General features: G+C 30.9%; 3 protein-coding genes across 3 annotated transcripts; 1 reads left to right on the top strand and 2 right to left on the bottom strand.

The window, feature by feature from the left end:
- The first annotated feature begins 3,467 nt into the window (after positions 1-3,467).
- On the top strand, positions 3,468-4,411 carry LOC131606905 (ribonuclease 1-like). The gene is made up of 2 exons (XM_058878994.1): positions 3,468-3,712; positions 3,803-4,411. Exons 1-2 carry the CDS (start codon positions 3,482-3,484, stop codon positions 4,214-4,216), a joined length of 645 nt encoding a protein of 214 aa, XP_058734977.1. The 5' UTR covers positions 3,468-3,481; the 3' UTR covers positions 4,217-4,411.
- An 829-nt stretch (positions 4,412-5,240) lies between these two features.
- Positions 5,241-6,590, bottom strand: LOC131605051 (F-box/kelch-repeat protein At3g06240-like). Its single transcript, XM_058877450.1, has one exon. It carries the CDS (start codon positions 6,588-6,590, stop codon positions 5,367-5,369), a length of 1,224 nt encoding a protein of 407 aa, XP_058733433.1. The 3' UTR covers positions 5,241-5,366.
- A 14,316-nt stretch (positions 6,591-20,906) lies between these two features.
- Positions 20,907-22,145, bottom strand: LOC131605050 (putative F-box protein At1g32420). The gene has a single exon (XM_058877449.1). The coding sequence runs from the start codon at positions 22,143-22,145 to the stop codon at positions 20,907-20,909; it is 1,239 nt and encodes a 412-aa protein (XP_058733432.1).
- Between the last annotated feature and the right edge of the window lie 1,740 nt (positions 22,146-23,885).

The following is a 23,885-nucleotide window of genomic DNA, read 5'->3' as shown; positions in this document are numbered from 1 at the left end:
CTCGCATTTCCAACCCTACTACCCCAATTGGCAACACGCCATAAACACTGAACTTAAATCCCTCAATGACACCAACACACGGGTCCTAACTACCTTTCTCCACAACAAAACAGCCATAGGCTGCAAGTGGATATTTAAACACAAATACCACCCAAATGGCACCATGGAAAGGTACAAATCCCGCCTTATGGCCAAAGGCTTAAACCTAACACAAGGCCACGTTTACCTAGCGACCTTCAGCCCTGTCATTAAAATAACATCTATCAGATTACTTCTTTCTATTGCTGCCTGCCTAAAGTGGCATGTGCATCAATTAGACATCAACACTGCCTTCCATGATGGAGACCTCGACGAAGAAGTCTACGTGAAGTGTCCACCTGGCCTAACCACAACCAAAAACCTGGTCTGCAAACTCACCAAGTCCATATATGGACTCAAACAAGCCAGCCGCTAGTGGAACCACAAAATCATCTCCACTCTGCTTCAGATTGGTTTTAAGCAGTCCAAAACAAATTACTCTCTTTTTACTAACAAAACTGACGCTGATTTTACTGCAGTTTTAGTCTATGTCAGTGATTTGATTCTTGCAGGTACCAACATACAACACATTAACCATATTAAGCAGGTCTTGGACAACAAATTTCAGCATTAAAGACTTAGGTTTTATTCGTTACTTCGTTGGCTTCGAAATTTCCAGTTCTTCCAACGGCATCACACTTTGCCAACGCAAATACTGCCTGGATCTCTTTGAAACCACAATACTAGCAGAGGTAAAACTGATTTCAACCCCAATGGATCCTTCCCACAAACTTGACAACACAGACGAAACTCCCTTGCCGGATCCTACACAATACAGGATCATCATAGGTAAACTCCTTTATTTAACACATTCACAACCTGACATTGTTTATTCTGTATGTAGGCTCACTCACCACATGTCAGCCCCAACACAAACACACCTCCATGAAGCTCAACGCATCATTAGATACCTAAAAAATGCGCCATCCATGGGACTCTTCTTTCGCTCATCATCTCCATTTGTACTCACTGGTTTCACAAATTCAGATTAGGGAGCATGCCCTGTCACAAGACGCTCCTCCACCAACAGCTTCACATTCTTCCTTGGTGACAACTTAGTTAGCTGGAAATCCAAAAAGTAGCCTTACGTATCTCAATCACCTTCGGAAGCAGAATAACACGCCTTAGCCAACACATCTTGTGAGGCTCAGTGGCTCATCTACCTCTTACAAGACTTTAGCATCAATCATCATGCACCAGTCAACATATTTTGTGACAACTAAAGCACCATTCACATTGCAACAAACCAGGTCTTTCACGAAAGAACGAAGCACATCAAAATGGATTGTCACCTTGTTCGTGACAAAATCCAGTCAAAGACAATACACCTAATGCCTATCAACTACAACAATTAAATTGATGACTTGTTCACCATACCTCTTCACCATGGTTCGTTCCAGTCTGTATTTTAAAAATTAGGAATGCTTAACATACATTCCAGTTTTAGAGGTATTAAAACTTAACTTTCCTTTGCATTCTGTTAAGCCCAAACTACTTTAGGCTCAGCCTACTTTCCTTTTTTTTTAGCCCAATTACTATATTGTTCATTCAATTAATGAAAAATACCATTATTTTTTCATATTCAATATTTCTTTCTATGCCTCTGCTGACAAATATCAACAGTTTCAAAACAATGTATGTTTTTTCACTTTCATAAAGTAGGATTTTTTTTAAATAAGTAATGATATTAAGACTGCAAAAGGGACTACAGGAAGGAAGATTACCTCTTTATACACGTTAGAGGTAAAATGTTCCAAACATGAAAATTACCGGTTACAGATGAAACCTTAACTGCTCTAAACCATTTCCACGATGATAATACAATGGCACTGAAGCAATCGTCGAAAATAAAAGAACCACCCCTGAACATTATAGCGTTTCGCGTGTTCCATATGGTCCACACCACCGCCAACCAAATGACTCCAACAGTTAACCTTTCGTCTAGCACCTTAATTTTCTCATAGAAAGCGAGATAATTTCAAAGCTCAAGGTTCGATAACGATAGAGAATTCCTATCTAGAACCAATCTCCAAGCCAATACTTGAACTTTTGAGGGGGCTGCAATCTTCTAGATAAAACCCACTTTCTTCCTGTCTTCTTTCGCTAAAAAGGCCGTAGAACTTCTTCTTCGGATCTCAGCAGCACACGACTTCACAGAAAAGCCTTCAGCCACATTTATTTCCCAATCAAACTCATCCTTTCCGTCTTGCTCTAGCGTAACCTGCACTAACAGAGATTCTAGAAACAGCAGCCAGTTATACTCATCTTCCCCCACGGTGACACACCACTTATGAACATCCCCCTTCCACTCTTCGTTCTCCCAATGCCCATAATCAGCCACTGTCATAAACGGATTATTAGCTATTCCGTATAGCTCAGGAAAAGCTTCAGCAATGCTTTGATTCCCCAGCCACTTACTAAACCAAAAAGCCGATTTAGCTCCATTTTTGACCCAGCATGTAACAACATCAGAGAAATACATACCACTAGATCCACCACTTTCATTAATGGCGACTAAGTCCCTCCACCACACCGAATCCCGCTTACGAAGCACCCTACAATCATTAACAAAAACTTTCGCCTCCGGATTGGTATATATATACTTTAACAGATCATACCAAACCGCATCTTGCTCGTTAATAATCCGCCACTTCCACTTCATTAGGAGAGAGACATTCATACACTCGATATCTCTTATACCTAATCCCCCTTCTTCTTTTGCTCTGCAGACGTCTTCCCACTTAACCCAACAAATAGCTTTCTTCTCACAAAATGTTCCCAAATTACAAGTTTTTTAAGGATATCATTTGGTAAAATATTCATAAGAAACTAATTCATCACTCAAAAAATTTAAGAAAATAATTTGAAAACATGTGATAAAAATGAAGTAATTATTCTATTTGAAAACATTAGAAATTATTTTTCTTTTAAGAGATTACGTAAAAGAGTTACTCACTCGTTATTTCATATGAACTAGCTTATAATTGAGCATTATAATTCTAGCAAATCAGCCTATTCTACCCATTGTTTAGCTTTATTTTTGTACTAATTCATATTTATTTAGTTTTGGTAATTTTGCATTTGTAAGCTAAGCAATAGTTTAGGCAACTGTCAAGAATCTTTTTATATTCACACTATATCAATTGAGTTTTATATGAACCATATTTTAAGTTGGATTGCAAAATATTTATTTACTTCATAGTTTCATAATATATTAAGAAAGACACGTTTATTTGAAAACATATTTCTTAAAAAAGATTAGATGAAAATTTATGCATTCATTAATTGAATTACTTAAAATATTAAGAAAGACACGTAAACATTTTTTTTCACCTATAAATACTTGTCTTTAAGGAATTTTATAATCAACAACTTACAGAAATCAAAATTGAACTTGTTTAAAATGAAGTTACTATCATTATTGTTCTCTCTCTTCTACTTCTTACACTCCTATTCTTATTATTCTGCAAATATTAACTTTAAATACTTCATGTTGGCCGAAACATGGCCAAAATCCTTCTGCAAACAAAAGCAGTGTATCCCAAATGTACCATTACAGTTTTCTGTGCATGGCCTCTGGCCTAAGAACAACACCCCTCCTCACACATATAAATGCACAACAGATACAAATATGGTATATATATCTCTTAGGTTTCATTTTTTCATTGTTATTATTTTGTATTAATCTTAATAATATGACTATTATTTTTATTTATTTTATCAGGTTGACCTAAACAATGCTAAGCTTAAAAAAGTGTGGCCGTCTTTAACCGGAAACAACAAGGGATTTTGGGACCACGAGTGGAACCAGCATGGCACTTGCTCCACCATGTTATCGGTTGATTACTTTAATCACGCTATAATTCTCTATGAGAAAAATAATATCAAAGACATTCTAAAGATGCCTCTAAACCCAGGTGGAGCGGCGGCTCTCATACCGGGTGGAACTGCGAAATCAGCTGATATTCAGAAGCATATAAAGGTTATTATCGGATTTGAACCACAACTTCATTGTGAAAAGGGTTCTGCAGATTTGATGGAAGTTAGATTGTGCTTTAATACTGATCTAGTAAACCCCTCCTATATGAATTGTCCTTCTCATTTAGTTTGTCCACCTGACATAAATTTACCATTATAAGTAAAAAAATACTATTAATAATGAATAAAATAATACTTATGGCTTTTGACAAGCAAATTGTTATGATGAATTGTGTGTTTAGGCTATTTGCTTGGACAAACAATTATTATAATTTAGATGAAAAAGGTTAAGGTGTGATTTTATTATAAGGTATTACTTTCAAAGTTATGACTTGTAACGATGAATTGTGTGTTTAAGCTATTTGCTTGGACAAACAATTATTATAATTAAGATGAATATGATTTATATATAATGTACTATGACTTGTGTTTATTCTCTTTCATAAAGTAGTAGTTTTGACTTGGACACTTGTGTTTACTCTCTGTTTCTAGTAACATGACAGAGTTGTGTCTGCAAAATTCAATTTGAAGTGAATATTCTTCTTCACTCTCTAAAATTCTGCGCGACGTATAATGCACTTCCATCTTCTTTTGTACGGGGGAAAAAGAAATATCATGAGATTGATACTATTACAACATCCTAAATGACATGGATTCTATGATTTATCATGAGATCAAAAAGTGATATACTATCATGAAATAAAAAGTATCCTTTTAAAGATGTCATTTGGTAAAATATTCATAAGAAATTAATTCACCCCTCAATAAGATAAAGATTATAATGTCTGCTTACAAAAATCACTATTAACAATATGTGTTATGAATGTATAAAAAATTTAATTATGAATGTATAAGTGGAGATGGTATGCAAATTGGTGTCTAGACACTCTATGGTCCACTACTCATTCATGTCCTTTGGATTTTAAACTTTTCTTCATAACATCCTAACAACGTGACTCTTGTGAATTTCATGTTACAGGCTTTCTTTGATAGAATTTAGAGACCAATTCTACAACTGTGTTAATCTCCTGCAAACAACGTCACTGCGGACACAAAACAAGTTACTGACAATGATAACTATATCACATTTTTGTGTCTAAAATAAAAATCAAACCACTTTTAAAACAGACACATAATAAGCTTTCAATATAATATTATTATGGTTTATTAATTTTCATACACTTCCTAATCATAATTTTGATACTAGGGATTGACAACTCATTTTTTATCATTGAAAGTAAAATTAACCTAATAAACACAATCATAAATTTATCTCTTGTCTCTTATGTGAAAACAAACAAGTAGGCTAACTAATGATGTTTTCCTCCAATCGAAACGAGACTTTCTTTATAAATTATTATTTGAGAATTATATGCTCCTTTCACACCATCAAGTTCCTCAATCATTTGAGTACATAAATCAAAGCAGATTGGTTCTCTTCCTTCTTTCTTTGCAAAGAATATATCACCATTCTTTCCCGCTCCAATAGGAAACTTAATGTCGTCGGACAAGGGTCCAACAACAAAGATTTTAGTCCAAGATTCCTTCACACCCACTTTGCCTAAAATTGATATGTGAAAAGTATTTGTATACCATAAAATTGAAGCAATAGATCCATTTAACAACACCAATGCATGACTCACCCAATTATTGGGATCTATGTCTAAGGGCATGAGTGTGGGTATGAGTGTGGTAAAACAAATTTCATTGGCCAAGTCAAATGACACCAAGTACTCTTCATTGTATTCTCCGTAAGAGTTAGAGAGCCAATGACACATTCCATCCAAGTATAGTAGATTATCATTACGGTTGCCGCCTTCCCAACAACAAGTAGGAAGGATGAGATCAACTTTCCTCCAAGAGTTATATACTAAGCTATATACCTCCCAAAAGGGTTCATAATTCTCACACATATCTTTCCATTTCACATCACACGGGGGAATATCATCATCATCGTCATCATCCGTTACAGGAACAAAAATTACCTTCCTAATAATTTTATAGTCGTCACTAAAAGGGTCATAACCAAATCCATGAAGATACTTAATAATACCCTGATAGGGTGGTAGAGACTCGACACGGCTGGGAGGAATGACTTTAAATTCTCCAGTAGTTGGATTCCACATTACAATCGTATCACGGTCGTAAAGACATAGAATTCCATTTATACTACCAGAAACCAATACATAAAATCCAGGTTCCTCTTGTTGAAATGGATTTGGAAGGTCCAGTTTAACTTTATTCTCAAGCCTCTCGCCGGAAAGTGAATGCAAATAGAAACTAATGTAAGTACGGTTGTGATTACAAACAATTTGATGAAGGAGAAGAGATGTATCATTGTAATAAGAGTGAGGAATGGATATGAAATTATTGCGAAACTCGACCATAAATTTAGGGTTTTCAAACAAAACAGACCATGATTTGTTTACACATCCAAAGCGTTTCAAAGATTTTAAAGGAAGTTTTGATAGAATGGGAATAGCAAGATCATCAGGTATGTGATTTCTTACCTTCTCACTTACATATTTCGCCATCTTCGATGACAGAGCAAAATACGACGAGATAAAATGTTGTCGTTGCAAGTGCGAAAAAAATTGTCTTATTTATTGTCTTGAAAAATTATTCCTGACTATATTTTTATACATAAACAATACTTAAATCAGAAGTAATTTTTTTCAAAGAAACGTAATTGCAAAATTTCCTTTTTTTTCTTTTATTTTTTTGGTATAATGACAAAAATCTTTACTCACTCGAAAAATTTGGTTTCTCCATTTTCTCATTACCTCCTAATTTTATTAATTTATTTATTCATTTGAAATATTATACTTTATTTTGCAATCAATTTTCATTCAAAAAAACATAATATTTTACCTTTTTAATAGAATCTGTTTTTATGCCTTCTAGAAAAAAAATTATTTTTATATATTTTTTATTTCTTTTCATAAAATTTTCTAAAATTACATAAATTTTACTTATTTATTTATTCATTTTCAATATTATACTTTATTTTACAATCTATTATGTTAAAAAAAAAACAATATATTTTTCTTTTGTTAATTGATTCGGTTTTTCTTTTTTCATTTTTTATTTCTTTTAATAAAGTATTCTAAAAATTTATTAATTTTACTATTTATTAATTCATTTGAAATATTATACTTTATTTAAAAATCTATTTTCTTTCAAAAAAACAAAATATTTTACTTTTTTTAATTGAATTTATTTTCTTTTACACTTATTTTTTAAATTTTATTTTCATTCTTTTCATAATATATTCTAAAAATATATTTATTTCAAATAAAAATCATAAAACTTTTATGTTTTTATTTATGAATATATATATTTTTTATGGTAATTTTAATTTAAATAAGAAGTAACATTTGTGCATTTCCTATTTATTTCATCATTGAAGCAAAAAAAAACAAATGTTTTTTTTTCATCATTTTACCAATTTATTCTCTCTTTTTCTAACAAAAGCTTTTATTTTCTCTTAAATGTTTCTAGTTTCCTATATTTTATTGTACATTTATAAAAATTAATATTTGTGTTGTTGAAAATGAAGTATAATATTTTCAATTAAATTTATGCTCTCTTTTTTTAACAAGAGCTTTTATTTTCTCTTAAATTTATTTATTCATTTTTAATATTTTGTGGTTATGTTTGGTAAAAATAGTTGTTGGCCATTAACTTAAGTGATAACCTATAACTTATGTTTGATGGTTGATGACTGTCATACCCTAATTTTTACCCCAAAGATACCACTTCATTTGCATCTGTGCATTGTATCGAGATCACAAATTTGGTCTTGCCTTATGGGGATCACCAAACACTCTCTTATGTATCTTTTGATTTGTATTTGTATCCTTTATGATTTACTAACCTTAACCAAAATATCAAAAATATGCTTTGTTTCCTTTTTTATTTTGCAAGTTAGGGGATTGAATCAAGAACACCAAGCATTGCTTCATGAGCTAGGGTTTTGGTTGCTCAAGCTTTAAATTGTTTGATCATTGGTTCTCAAGGGTTCATTCATCAATATTTGAGTTATAGCCTTAAACATGATCTCTTCAAGCTTTATTAACCTTCAAGTTGATCAAGAAGTGTTCAAATATTCTCAAGCCTCTCACTCGAAAGTGAATGCAAAGAGAAACTAACGTAAGTACGATTGTGATTACAAACAATTTGATGAAGGAGGAGAGATGTATCATTGTAATAAGAGTGTGGAACGTATATGAAATTATTGCCAAAGTCGATCATAAAGAAAGGGGTTTCGAACAAAATAGACCATGTTTTCCTTACACATCCAAAGTGCTTCTAGGATTTTAAAGGAAGTTCTGATAGAATGGAGAAAGCAAGATCATCAGGTATATGATTTCTTGCATTCTCACTTACAAATTTCGCCATCTTCATTGACAGAGAAAAATATATGATGAGATCAAACATTGTCGTTGCAAGTACGAAAATAATGACCAAAATCGAATTTCTTATGTACACACTTGAAACATTATTCTTGACTATTTATTTATACATAAACAATATTTCCTTGAAAATTAATTTTTTTCATAGAGAAGTAATTGCAAAATTTCCTTTTTTTTTCTCTTTTATTTTTTTTGGTAAAATTGCAAAATATCTTTACTAACTTGAATAATTTGGGTTCTCCATTTTTAATTTATCTCGTAATTTTTTTTAGTTTATTTATTCATTTGCAATATTTTCTTTTATTTTAAAATATATTTTTGTTCAAAAAGCATAATATTTTACTTTTTTAATTGATTCTATTTCAATTAATTGATCATATATAAATTTTACTAATTTAATTATTCATTCGAAATATTATACTGTATAAAAAAATCTATTATCTTTAAAAAACAATTTATTTTACTTTTCAAAATTTATTCTATTTTTTTTTCTTTCTTTGCATAAAATATTTTAAAAATTATAAATATTGCTAATTTATTTATTCATTTGAAATATTATACTTTATTTTAAAATATATTTTCTTTCAAAAAAATATTTTACTTTATTTAATTGAATCTATTTACCTTTGTACTTTTTAATTTAGTTTTTTCCTTTCTTTTCTTCATATATTCTAAAATACATTTATTTCATATAAAAATCATAAAACTATTATGTTTTTATTTATAAATATTTATTTTTTATTTTTTATTTTAATAAGAAGTAACATTATTAAGTTGGATTGACATTTTCTATTTATTTCGTCATTGGGGCAAAATAATTGTTTTTAAATCATTTTACCATTTTATTCTTTCTCTTTTTCCAATAAAAGCTTTTATTTTCTCTTAAATGCTTCTAGTTTCCTATATTTCTTTGTACATTTATAAATAAAAATTAAATCTATGTGCTATTGATATGTAACTTTATTATATTGTTTTGTTTGCTAAAATTACTATTGGCTGATAAGCTAATTGATAATCTATAACTTATGGTTGATGGGGGATAATTGGTTGCTTATAACGTATACCTGATGGTAGTAAAGCAAACAAAACGTGTGTTTGTTGAATTATTGATAAAAATCATTAACAAATTGAACTTGAAAATAATTGAAATTGACTTTGAAATTAAATATGCTTTCAAGGGAGACTCTGATATAATTACTATAGGAGAAATTAACTCAAGAACCTAAAGTATTGTAAATAGCATAATACTCAAAAGTACATAATTTTAAAGTAAATATAGTATAAATGTGCTTGGATGGCTTTATAGTAAATTAAAAACCTATTTATAGTGAATTCCGCACTCTAAATGCTCTAGAAATCGTGGGCAAAACTTGGTGAAGTGGGTTGTGTAACTCCCTGACTTAATTAATTAGTTATTTACAATTGACTTATGTGAGGTTGTGTGATATTTAGTATTTTACTGTACTTGAGGACAATTCGATGTATGGTAATAATTTTTAGAAAATTAGAGTTGGAACTTGGAGGTGTCGGGGTGTGTGAGTAATTGTGTAGACATATAAGGGTGAGAGAGTATATTGTTACTATAATATTTTAATTAGAATTTAACTAGATTAAATAATATTAGTAATAATAGGATTAAATAATAATTTAGTTTTATTTTATTATTTTATAATAATATAATAATAATAACATAATAAAGGAATTAGGGGTTAGAGAGATCATAATATGGCCGTACGTGAAAAGAGAAGGAAAAGAGGGAAGAGCAAGACTAGGAATTGTTATAGGTTTAAAATCTTTTGCTAGGAATTCTAAGGTAAGGGTGGAGATTCCGATCTATTAAAAGGTTTGTATGATGATGGTGGGTAGATAATGTTCATGTAGGGGCCCACCCACATCTGCGGGGCCCACCCGCACCCTAACCCGAGTCAGTGGCGAAGCCAGAAAAATTATAATGTCTGGGCCAAATAAAACAGACTTTTTATTTTGTCACCAAGAGGCAAATGTCTTTTTTGAAACATTTTTCTGGTGAATGTTCGAATAATATCAATATCATCAAATGATTTGAATATATCCTGTTTTGTGTAACACGCCATCAAGCCATTGAGCCACACATCGTTGATCTTATTGTGCAATTTAGACTTGATAATCTTCATTGCTGAAAAAGTTCTTTCAAAAGACTCTTTGATATATATATTTATATATGCCTTAAATGCGATGTTGGTCCCTGTACGTTAGTGAGCTCGTCCTTGTAAGTTTTTATTTTGTTTGAGTCCCTATATCTTACTTTTTACTTCAGGTTTAGTCCTTAAAGCCAAAATCCGCAGAAAAATCTAAAGGTTACCTGCAGATTTTGATTTTAGGGACTAAAACGAACGCGAAAGTGATATATAGGGACTAAAAAAACTTACAGGGACGAAAAGTGCATTTAAGCCTATATATATATATATATATATATATATATATATATATATATATATATATATATATATATATATATATATATATATATATATATATATATATATATATTGTGGAAAGTTGTAGGAAAATAGTAGAAAACATATATTTTATGTATTTTGCTGCAGGTTTGGGTTTGGGTGAAAAAACCCAAACCCAACGGGTGTGGGCGTGGGTGTTATTTTTTCACCTGAATAGCATTTGAGTTTGGGTTCGAGTGCCGATTTCGGGTGCGAATTTGGATAGTGTGAAACCCGTATCCAACCCGACCTGTTGTCATCCCTAGGCTTGAGGAAGAATCTCTTTTGTTATATGTTGAAAAGCTTTTGCTATGAATTCTAACGTAAGGGTGGGCTCCGATCTTCTAAAGGGTTTGTATGATGATGGTGGGTAGATTATGTTCATGTGGGTTTATGTTTCTTCTCTCTACATTATGAATATTGTTGCAAATTGTATGTGTTTGAGTTGAATAATTTCTTGATGAATTATGTTGACATGTTGTTGTGATTGATGATGAAATGCTGAGGTATTGTGGTTGTTGCTGTTGAAATCATATGATTGACGGAATTGTATGATATTTGAAGTTGTGTCGTTGATGAATGTTGTGAGTCAGAGTCGAAACTTAAGTTATGAGTGTTTTAGAGTGTAATTAATTAGGGTGTAATGTTCAAGAAAACTGACTTTTGGTGCAAAATAATGTGATTCACGATTTGTATGAAACAAGGGGTTTTTGGGTGAGGAGAAAAGTGATTTTGTTTTGAAAAATAGTATAAAAGTGCTTATGCTAATAGTGTAATCAGTTACATATTTGGTGGTAACCCCAATCATTTTCATTTCAATCATTAATCAAGATCACAATCTTGAGGTTTGTTTTTTTGCTCTGAGCTCATCTTTCCTTTGGGGGAATCACCAAGCAACCATGTTTGTTTAATTTGTGGATATTTCTTCGCTATGTTATACTAACCAAAATAAATAAAATAAAAAATGCATTTTGTTTTGTTTGTTTTTTAAAGGTAAAAATCGATCCAGAGCCAAAATAGTTCAAGGGACAAAAAAATTGGAAATTTTTTTGAGGCTTTGCATGCGAGTTTGGAGGGGAGGGGAAGACTTCCAAAAATGAAGTTTTAAAAAAATATAGGAAAATATTTGACATTTTTTGTTAAAAAAAATTATTTAGAATGAAAAAAAGAGTCATTATCATTACTATATTTTTAATTTTCAGAATACTATAACAACTTAAAAGATATTTGTAAAATTTATGTAAGTCCTTCAAAACCCTCCTTCAAATCGATTTTTGAGCTCCCCCATTTTAGGGGATTTTTTATGTTATAAATAAAATCAAACCCTCCAAAACAATCCTATCCAAAATCATTCTATTCTTTTCATTCAATCCTTCATATTTTCCAAAGCCCTCTCCTCCCTTCCCCTCCAAACTCGCAAACAAAGCCTGAGGAAATCGATTCCCCCATATAGGAAATCGATTTCCAGTGACGAATTTTGAAAGAAAAAAAAAGAGGGCAACATGGCATCATTTTGACACCAGTCCCATTTCTTTGGTCATTTTTTATCATCACCAATATTCCACTACATTACCATAATTAATTTCCTTCATAAACCCCATTTAATCCCATTTTCACAAATTAAATTCAAATTAGCCTCCTAAAACAATTAAGGATATGAGGCTTAACACAGACAACTGGTAACTTGTGATACAAGTTATCTTTTTAAAATTAATTAACGATATTAAGCATTTGCACACTAGCCTCATATCCTCATTTTTAAAACAACAAGACAATTGGTAACTTGTGATACAAGTTATATTTTTTAGTTAAATGATCATTAGGATATATAGTCTTAACTTTATGTTTTGTTGTATTTGTGCGTTTTTAAAAATGAGAATATGAGGCTGCTATTGCATATGCTTCAAATTCATTTTTAAGAATCATAAAATATAGTGCAAAATGTTATATGATATTTCAAGGATATATGGAGTTATCTGATTTTTTTTCAATTTTTGCATTATTGTTGAATAGTATATTCAAGGCAAATATTTTTAAATCGTATCCACAGAGATTGGGTGATATTACCGCCGTTCTATAGTTACTATCGCTTTAAGTTTAAGTTGTAACAAAGTTGGTTTGAGTTGAGTTTCTATTTTTCTATTCAAAAGGTAAAACAAGTAATAAAATAAGATTTGTTCAAAGATAAAAGATTGACAAGATTGGTTTTGGTTTCACTATCCCTATCTCCTATGTGACTTTAACAACTAAAGTATACTTCAATAGCAATGCAATGTTCTAGTATCCTCTCAACAATGTTTATGTCTAAACAAAGTTGTGAAAGTTAATATATTAATCTTTAGATGATCTCTCACTCTAACTATCAATACATTAAGCTTGATTGATTGATACAAATAGAAAAGTGGCAAATAAATCTATCTCTAGCATTTATTCACTACTTGATAAAATGTTGTAGAACAAGACTTGAAATATATTTCTCAATCATAAATCAAATCTAAATATGAAATATAAAACAACAACATTCATCCATTCCAATACTAAGGAAGTTCATACAATAGTGTTAGAGGAAATACATAGTTAACAAGGATAGCTACTACCTCCAATCTTGTCAAAGTGGGATTTAGCTACTCATCACCATGGTTGACAACAAGAACAATGAAGAAAAAGCTATGAGCCTCAATCTCTCACAAAGGTGCAAACTTTTCTCTCCAAAACCCTAATTTCAATGTGTGGTGTACAATAGAATAGAATGAATGGTCTTGATTCCTCTTCTTTTATCTAAGTTAACCCCCCAAAATTCGTCCTAACTGTCCAACTTCAAAAGATTAAAAATTAAACTAATGACAAGTGGCAGACCAGCTAAAGTAATATAGGAGTTTTGCTGCGCAGTGTTTGCGGCGCCAAGGGTGTTTGCGGCGCAAACACTTCAATTTCTGCCACATCAGAATCCAGCCAAAAACCAAGACAGATGAGATTTGTGTAGGTTGCGGCGCCAAGGATGTTTGCGGGGCAAACTGACCTCCTCAGCTCTTCTTGTACAAGTCCAAGCCTTCAAGTGTTTCCCCTTTGCTTCCATGAGCTTAAAACCTAATCAAAACGCTACAAAACTAACAAACATGTGAAATAACAATTTAAAAGAACTAAAATTAACTAAATTGCAAAATTATTAAATTGTAAGAATAAATGTGTGATTATTGAGTGAAAAGTGGCTAAAGGGACCAAAAACAATATATGAAAATTAGTACTATTTGGTCCCTAACAATTATACTTATAAACAACATTGACTCTGATTTTGGTTTTAAAAGACTAATCATATTAAATCAGAATAAGATAACACACACACACACACACACACACACACACACACACACACACACACACACACACACACGCGCGCGCACACACACACACGCACACACGCACACACGCACACACGCACACACGCACACACGCACACACGCACACACGCACACACACACACACACACACACACACACACACACACACACATATATATATATATTATAGGAATATATCAAATGAGAACTTTGGTTTTTATGAGAACTGAGAACTTTTAATAACAACCATACAATTTAAAATCATTGGTCAAATATGCATTTATGTGATATGTATTTAAGCCAGAATCTATCTATTAATTATTATATCTTAAAAGTTGAGTGAAATCTAAGGCATTGAATTTAAATCGTATGGTTATTATTAAAATTTCTCAGTTCTCATAATAACCAAAATTCTCATTTGATACGTCCCCTATATATATATATATATATATATATATATATATATATATATATATATATATATATATATATATATATATATATATATATATATATATATATATTACAAAGGTGCCACATTCATGTAACAAAGTTCAAATCACGTACTTGAATTTTACATAGAATTTACATTCTTCATACTATGGTTAATCATAACGAAAAACATTACTTCAAATAAACACAAGTTTAAATTAACAATACTAAAATATTAAGGGGACAACTTCTCTACACATGACAAAAAGATGGGTAGTGTACCTTCAACCAATCACTTAACACCATTTAACTTTTATATTTTTGAGTTGGGTAAATAAGTTCTCATATCAAACTATATGTTCTCCCTCTTCCTCAATTCAATGGTTCAACCTCTTCACATAGAGCCTCTCGGGAACATCCGACATAATAAATCCCAGGGTATCACCTCTCCGGAGCTTCTTTTCCTTTGAAAATTCGTACCAGCCATTTACAATGTACTTCACATCTATGTCTCTGTTGGCAGTGTAAACATCACACTCATACGTATTCACATTTTGAACATCAATAAGTTGGATTGAATCTTGATCATTATGCAATACTCTTTCTAAAAAGGATATGGGAAAATGCTGGAAATGTAACATATAATGTCAAAATAAAAATGTTATTATACCAAAACTTTTTTTGCCTTAGAAGCAGAGGTAATAGTTTTCTGCCAATAGAAAGGCACAAGACCATCATTATCATCAGACTCAGAGAAGTCATTTTCACTCTCACCTGAAGATTCTCCAATGCCATATTATGTGTCACTGTTTTCGGGGACATTGTTCCCTTACTCTACGTCGGATATCATACAATCCAAAGTGTGATGGATCTCTTCTTTTTGCCCCTCTGTATCTGAAGAAGAACTACAATAAGAGAATACACAAATTAAGATTTCAAAAAACATGCATAAATGTTAGAGGACGAAACACATGCAAACAAATGTGTGTAATGGGAAGAACATAACATGTTCTTCGGGGAATAAAACAAACTTGTTGCAAGATAAAATGGTGATAATGGGAGCTTTTCCTCTCTCTTGGGTGCTCATTTTCCAATTTCTAAATTATGAAAAAGATAGCTCCAAAACCTATTGCCATTTAGTATATTCATTTTTTAATGGATATATTGGGCCTCATCATTCAGTAAAAGTAATATACACAACCCATTCAAGGCAACAAAGTACTAAATTTTTTATTTAACTTAATAGTTCATAAAATATAGTAACAGAAGATTTTTTAAAAAGAAACTTACTAATTTAAACTTTTTAAACACTTTATGACACTAAATCTGCTAAATAATGTGAACCAAAATAGGGCTTTACAACTTTTAATGTTCCCTAAAAGTTTTTTTCCAGGTACATTGAGCAGGTAAAATCTGAAATGACTAGTAATATTGTCTATCGGTATCCTAAACGTTATTTTTTAAGCATAATCATCATTACCTATAATACAACTTGTTTCGTAATCCTTTATAAACTAAGCATGCACTCTTTAAAAAACTTACAACTTCACAACTCTCGTGCTATTTGAATTATCATCATACCCCATCAATCAAACACAATCAATCAAAATGGAACAAACTTCTCCAGCAGCTAACGAAAACAGACGCACAGCACGCAGCAAGGCTTCATGGAATGCAACCACTGATAATAGGAGTAAAAGGACTACAAACACTTCAACTCATTCTATTGAACTCACGGAGCAGTACTCGAAGACTTACAAAAAGGACTTCAAAAATCTGAGATTATTGTGATATCATTAAGGTAATAATTTTTTTTTTTAATTTTATACTTCTGTTTCCATCATGTTCATGTAAAGTTACTTCAAATAACTTGTTAATATAAGTAATTGAATCGGTAACACGTTATTGTTACATAAGGAACCAGTCACCAAACATCTACGTGCGTGTGATTCTATGGTGATTTTCAATCTTTTATATGAAAACTTTCTTAAAAAATCATTAGGTTAAATTTCTATGACAAATTTCTCCAAAAAAACTTGTCTGATTAATCAAGAATGAACCAGTTGCTTTTAAATTTATAATGTTTTTGTTACATTTATACATCACAAAATGGTTTCAAAACCTTCCTATTAATTGTGTGGGGTGTATGTATTAAGTTTTTAGTAATAGATTCTTCAAAAGGATTGTTTGACATTTTTACTTATTAATCCTTTTCTATACCATTACTAATATGAATTCTATACCATTACGACAAGGGGATCCATTATCTCCCTTTTTATTTGTTATAGTAATGGAGGGATTGACAAGACTTATGGAGAAGGCAACGGAGCTAGGGGAGTTTCAAGGATTTAAGTATGGAGAAGATGGTAGTGTTGATATATTGTAAATGTCTATAATGCATTTGGGGATAGAAAGGCACTAAAGTCTCTAATTCCATATGGTTGCGTTGACTAAGAGGTAATATTTATATGATTTGAGTTTTAGAAAAATTCATATTAGTGTAAAATGTTGATCTAATAACATTTTCATTTGACTTTACAGAATCTTAATCTAGTTGTGTCAAGGCAAAATTATTTGATAAGCACCTTAGGAAAAACAAAGTCTATTTGGTATATGCCTACGGAGTTTGCGGTGATTACCACTATTAATCCAATTATAACATTTACATTCATTAAGAGTCTGGTTTATCGATCAAGGGAAGAAGAAGAAAATCACGATGGCGGTGAATTTAGTTAAGCTACATTGAACACTGAATATTGACTTGTAACTATAGACTTAATGTCATTAATCACAAATACAGAGTATTATCTATGATATCATTCTGTAGAAGTTAAGGTACCAAAGCTTATATCACATTTACATGCAGTTATATCTTATGTTGAGTCCTTGCATCCCATGTAGAGAAAGCACTTAGGCTTGTCAATAACATTCAATAAATCTGATTTACTTTACCCATTCAAACTGGCGTCAACTCTTAGCCATTTGTTTCCTTTCTCTCATAAAAATATGATACAATAGCCTTCCTTTCATGGGATAGAGTAGAGATATTGCATCCATTATGTAACTGCGTGAAATGTGAAGATAAATGGTCAGAATAATTCAAAACTGCACACAAACTAAATTAGAATAATATAAAAATATAATTTGATATTTAAGTTCAAATGCTAACAATTCAATACCACAACATCAAATATCAACTCATAATTCAAGTCAAACACTAACGATTCAATTGAACGAATCTTATTTAACTATCTTCCAATTCAATGCAACCAGTTTTAATGTAACAACATGCCTGTAAATTGGAATTCAAAAGTATAAGAATATCTATGACATCGTTCATTACAAGTTACACGTTTATCATATCATTTGAAAAATCATAATTTCTCAAACATTTGGACTTGTTTAATAAGTTAAGCGAAATTGAACATTGAATATTGACTTGTAACTCTAGTGTTAATGTTACTTATCATAAATACAGAGTATTATCAATGATATCATTATATAGAAGTTAATATACTAGAGCTTATATCAAATTTAAAGGCAGGTATATCTTATGATGAGCCCTTATATCCCACGTAGAGAAAACACTTGGGCTTGTCAATAACATTCAATAACTTTGATTTATTTTACCCATTCAAATTGGCGTCAATTGCTAGCCATTTGTTTCCTTTCTCTCATACGAACCCCATAGAACAACCTTCCTTACATTGGATGGAGTGGAGATATTACATTCATTACTTAACTGCGGGAACGGTGAATATAAATGATCATGATAGTTCAAAATAGCACACAAACTAAATTAGAATAATATAAAAATCTAATTCCACATTTTAATTCAAATGCTAACAGTTTAATACCACAACATCAAAATCTAAACTGATAATTCAAGTCCAACACTGAAGATTCAATTGAACGAATCTTATGTAACTATCTTACAATTCAATGAAAATGCAAATCTTCAATGTATGAATCTTATTAAATCCAAACCCTAATCCACAATTACATAATTTCTAGTTAATGTTGAAAGTAATTCCTTATGTCGAAGCAGGTTTCTCGACAGAGACAAGGTAGTGTCGAAAAGATTTCTTTGTGTGGGAATAGTTTGTTACACACAAATTTATTTTAGATCTAGATAGATTTAATATAGATTTAAAATAGATTAGATTTGATTTAGTTCTAAAATAGGTATTTTGGGCTTTTATAGTTTTGGGTTTTGCCTTAGGGAGAAAGCTAACCTAAATCTATAAATAGGGAGTAACCCTCATTATTTTGTAATAAACTCAATTGAATTGTTTTCATAGAATTTGCAGTTGCAAGTGAATAACAAAGTTTTCCACAGTTTGTGGGCAGAGAGTTACTCTTCAGAAACCCTAATCTCTTTTCTTCTTTAAATTTTCTTTCTTATTTTCATTGTTATCGTGTGGTGGTAACAATCTTGTTCATCAAGATTGATAGAAATTCGTCATAGGTTTTGGTGGATTTCCAACAGTTAATTCCATTCAATTTCAAAATTCATTAATTTCATAAATAAAGCCATAATCCCCAATTACATAATTTCAGGGTAGAAATTCAAGTCCATTTCAAAATGTATGAATTTCATAATCCCTGGTGCAAAATGCGGTGAAAACCTGGTGAAAAATATGGTGAAAATTTATTGTATAAATTGGCAGCGCTTTCTATAAGTGAAAATAAGTATTATATTTGAAAAATGTCGTGCACATTAGACAGCGCCTAAAGAGAAAAGCACTGTCTGAAGTGGAAAAAGTGCTGCCTAAAGTGAGAAAAGCGCTGCCTAAAGTGGGAAAGCGTTGTCTAAAGTGATGCCTAAAAGATGACCAAAAGTGTTGTCTAATGCAAAAGCGCTGCTAAAGGGGTACTGACCAAAACCGCTGTCTAATGCAAAAGCATTGTCTAAAGTGGACATATAGCAGCGCTTTTAAATTAAAAAAGCTGCCCAAAAGGGACATATAGCATCACTTTTGAATTAATCTTAAGCGCTACCTTTACTTATAGCAACGCTGATTTAGGCAGCGCTTTAAACCGCTGCTAAAGACCAAAAATAGCGTTGTCTATGTGCTTGTTTGGCATAGTGGAATGTGGTGTTAGGATCGAAAAACACAGTTTAAGAGAGAAACTATGATAGAACAAAGAAGAAAGCACAAAGTTTCAAGGAGAAACTAAAGAAAACAATGAAGATGCAGCAAAGAACACGAATCTTGAGGAAGAAAGAAAGAAATCACTCAAGATGCGTGTGGAAGAAGATGAATGAAAAACAGAAATTCTCTCCATGAGAAAGCTCCTGATACCATGCTATGAACAAAATATGATCTTCATTAGACTGTGAGAGATGATACAAGAGGTATATATACAAGGCATGGGGAACATGGTAGTTATGATAAGATACATACATGATATTATAACTACCTAAACTACTTGCTAACTAAATAAAGTAACTCGAGGAACAAGTTAGTAATCATTCATTAGTTCCTGGTGTAATGCACCTTCTTTCGTACGGGTGAAATAGATTAGAGCAGTTAAGAAACACTGATTTACAATTACAAAAGCCTCTATGACATGGATACTATGATTTATATGAGATCAAAAAGTGATATACTATCATGAAAGAAGAACTACCCGTTTAAGAAATCAATTCAACCCTTAAAAAGTTTAAGAAAATTATATTTGATTATAATGTAATGGTTTTCTTATACATGTTCATTAAGATAAGGATTTCAATGATGCACATAGTAGTTATGTCATGGATTTTAAATAAGAATCATAAGAAATGATATATTATAGTCATATTTGGAAGAACAAAGCAAAACAACAAAGTAAACACAATGTTGCCTACGACAATCTGTTTTAGTAAAGGCAATGTTATTTCTGCCAACAAACTTCCTTAGATTCAAGGTTGGGTCTGCAAAATAACTAATAACAACATGTTATTGACATAGATAACTATATCATATATTTGTGTCTAAAATAAAAATAAAACCAGTTTTAAAATAGACACATACTAAGCTTTCAATATAACATAATTCTGGTTTCTTAATTTTTCATACACTTCGTAATCATAATTTTGATACCAAGGATTGACAACTCACTTTTAATCATTGAAAGTAAAATTAGCCTACTAAACACAATCATAAATTTATCTCTTATCTCTTATGTGAAAAAAAGTAAGTTAACTAAAGATTTTTTCCTCCAATAGAAACAAGACTTTCTTTATAAATTATTATTTTAGAATTATGCGCTCCTTTAACACCATCAAGTTCCTCAATCATTTGGGTACATAAATCAAAGTAGATTGGTTCTCTTCCATCTTTCTTTGCGAAGAATATATCACCATTCTTTCCTGCTCCAATAGGATACCTAATGTCATCGGACAAGGGTCCAACAACAAAGATTTTAGTCCAAGATTCCTTCACACCCGATTTGCCTAAAATTGATATGTGAAAAGTAGTTGTATACCATAAAATCGAAGCAATGGATCCATTTAACAACACCAGCGCACGCTGCACCCAATTGCATGTTTCATTGGGATCTATGTCTAAAGGCGTGAGTGTGGGCATGAGTGTGGTAAGACAAACCTCATTGGTCAAGTTAAATGACACCAAGTACTCTTCATTGTTATCTTTGTTATCTCCGTAAGAGTTAGAGAGCCAATGACACATTCCATCCAAGTATAGTAGATTACCATTACAGTTGCCGCCTTCCCAACAACAAGTAGGAAGGACGAGATCAACTTTCCTCCAAGAGTTACATACTATGCTATATACCTCCCAAAAGGTATCATAGTTCTCACACACATCTTCCCACTGCACATCAGATGGAAGAACATCATCATCATCATCATCTGTTATTGGAACAAAACCTACATTCCTAATAATCTTATAGTCGTCACTAAAAGGGTCGTAACCAAATCCATGAATATACTTAATAATAGCTTCATAAGGTGGTAGAGACTCGGCAGGGCTGGGAGGAATGACTTTGAATTCTTTGGTAGTTTGATTCCACAATACAATTGTGTCTCGATCATAAAGACATAGAATTCCATTTACACTACCAGAAACCAATACATAAAAGCCAAGATCCTCTTGTCGAAATAGATTTGGAAAGTCTAATTTAACTTTATTCTTAAACCTTTCACCAAAAAGTGAATGCAAAGAGAAACTAATGTAATTATGCTCGTGATTATAAAAAATTTGATGAAGGAGGAAAGATGTATCTTTGTAATAAGAGTGAGGAATGGATACGAAATTACTACAAAAGTCGATCATAAAATTAGGGTTTTCAAACAAAACTAACCATGTTTTGTTTACACATCCAAACCGCTTCAAAGATTTTAAAGGAAGTTTTGATAGAATGGAGAAAGCAAGATCATCAGGTATGTGATTTCTTACCTTATCACTTACAAATTTCGCCATCTTTGATGATAAGGCAAAATATACGATGAGATAAAACCTCCTCGTTTCAAGTTAGAAAACAATGAATGGAGTTGAATTTCTTAGTTACTCATTTGTAAAAATCCAGGATTATTTATTTAGACATAAACAATACTTAATTGAAGAAATTTTTTCAAAGAGAAGTAATTGAACATTTTCTTTTTTTTTCTTTAACTTTTTTGGAATAATTGCAAAATAAATTTACTTGAATAATTTGGTTTCTTTATTTTCTCATTTAACTCATAATTTTATTAATTAATTTATTCATTTGAGATATTATACTTATATTACAGTCTATATTCATTCAGAGAAAAAAATATTTTTTTTTATTGATTCTATTTTTATTTTATATTTTTTATATATTTTTTCTTTCTTTTCATAAGATATTCTAAAAATATATAAAATTTGCTAATTTATTTACTCATTTGAAATATTATTCTTAATTGTACAATATATTTTCGTAAAAAAACATAATATTTAACTTTTATTAATTGAATCTAATATTCTTTTATTTTTTATATATTTTCTTTCTTTTTATAAAATATCCTAAAAAAATTTAAATTTTACTAATTTATTTATTCATTTGCAATGTTATAATTTATTTTACATTCTCTTTTCTTTCAAAAAACAAATATTTTACTTTTTTTAGCTGATTCTTTTTTTATTTTTTTATTTTTTCTTTCATTTCATAAAATATTTTGAAATTATTTTTATTTCAAATTAATCATAAAACTTTTATGGTTTTATTTATGAATGTCTATTTTTTTGGTAATTTTAATTTTAATAAGAAGTAACATTATTATCTTGGACTGTGCATTTCCTATTGCTTTCATCATTGAGGAAAAAATAATTTCATCATTTTATCAATTTATTCTCTCTCTCTTTTTCTTAACAAAACCTTTTATTTTTGCTTAAATGCTTCTAGTTTCCTATATTTCTTTGTACATTTATAATATATATATATATATATATATATATATATATATATATATATATATATATATATATATATATATATATATATATATATATATATATATAAAACTTATGGTTGGTGATTGATAGTTTATAACTCATAGATGGTTGTAATTAAAGTAAATAAAACATATGTTTAATGAAATTCATGATAAAAAACAGTAAAGAATTGAACCTGAAAATAATTGAAATTGACTCTGAAATTAAATATGCTCCGAAGAGAGACTTTGATCCACATACAATAGTAGAAATAACAAAATTATTAATTGAACAATTATAAATTGAATAAAACTCGAAAGTGTAGAATTTTAATGTTGTGTTTTAAAATAAATATAGTGCAAATATGCTTGGATGGCTTCACAATGAATTGTGGACCTATTTATAGTATATTTCGCACTTCAAAGGCTTCATAAATCGTGTAGAATTGTGGGAAAAACATGGAACAGTGGAATGAAACAACAACTTAAAATGCAAAAAATTCTGGAACTATACCTCATCATGCATAACAGCCTTCATGTCATGACATGGGATTTCTAATTATGAACTTTGGACTCATGAAAGGCGTTGGCGTGACTGACAGGCTTCTCGTCATAGGTTTGTGTAGCAACCTGCCCTAAAATTAAAGATTTAGAGTCGCCACCTATTCTGAAGGGCGAATAGGAAACCCTACGCAGTTTAGAGATCAGGGTAAGATACTATATTCAGGTCGAGGGAAGGTGTTAGGCACCCTCAACCCTTTCCTATTGG

The sequence above is a fragment of the Vicia villosa genome, linkage group LG5 (assembly GCF_029867415.1).
Source record: "Vicia villosa cultivar HV-30 ecotype Madison, WI linkage group LG5, Vvil1.0, whole genome shotgun sequence".
In the NCBI taxonomy this organism is placed as follows: domain Eukaryota; kingdom Viridiplantae; phylum Streptophyta; class Magnoliopsida; order Fabales; family Fabaceae; genus Vicia; species Vicia villosa.
This window is presented reverse-complemented; position numbering and strand designations above follow the sequence as displayed.

What these genes read in the sequence shown, in the direction of transcription:
- LOC131605050 (XM_058877449.1), bottom strand. Translation starts at nt 22,145, where the DNA reads ATGGCGAAATTTGTAAGTGATAAGGTAAGAAATCACATACCTGATGAT.
- LOC131605051 (XM_058877450.1), bottom strand. Translation starts at nt 6,590, where the DNA reads ATGGCGAAATATGTAAGTGAGAAGGTAAGAAATCACATACCTGATGAT.
- LOC131606905 (XM_058878994.1), top strand. Translation starts at nt 3,482, where the DNA reads ATGAAGTTACTATCATTATTGTTCTCTCTCTTCTACTTCTTACACTCC. An exon ending in GCACAACAGATACAAATATG is followed by an intron (nt 3,713 to 3,802) that starts GTATATATATCT and finishes TTATTTTATCAG; the next exon opens with GTTGACCTAAACAATGCTAA.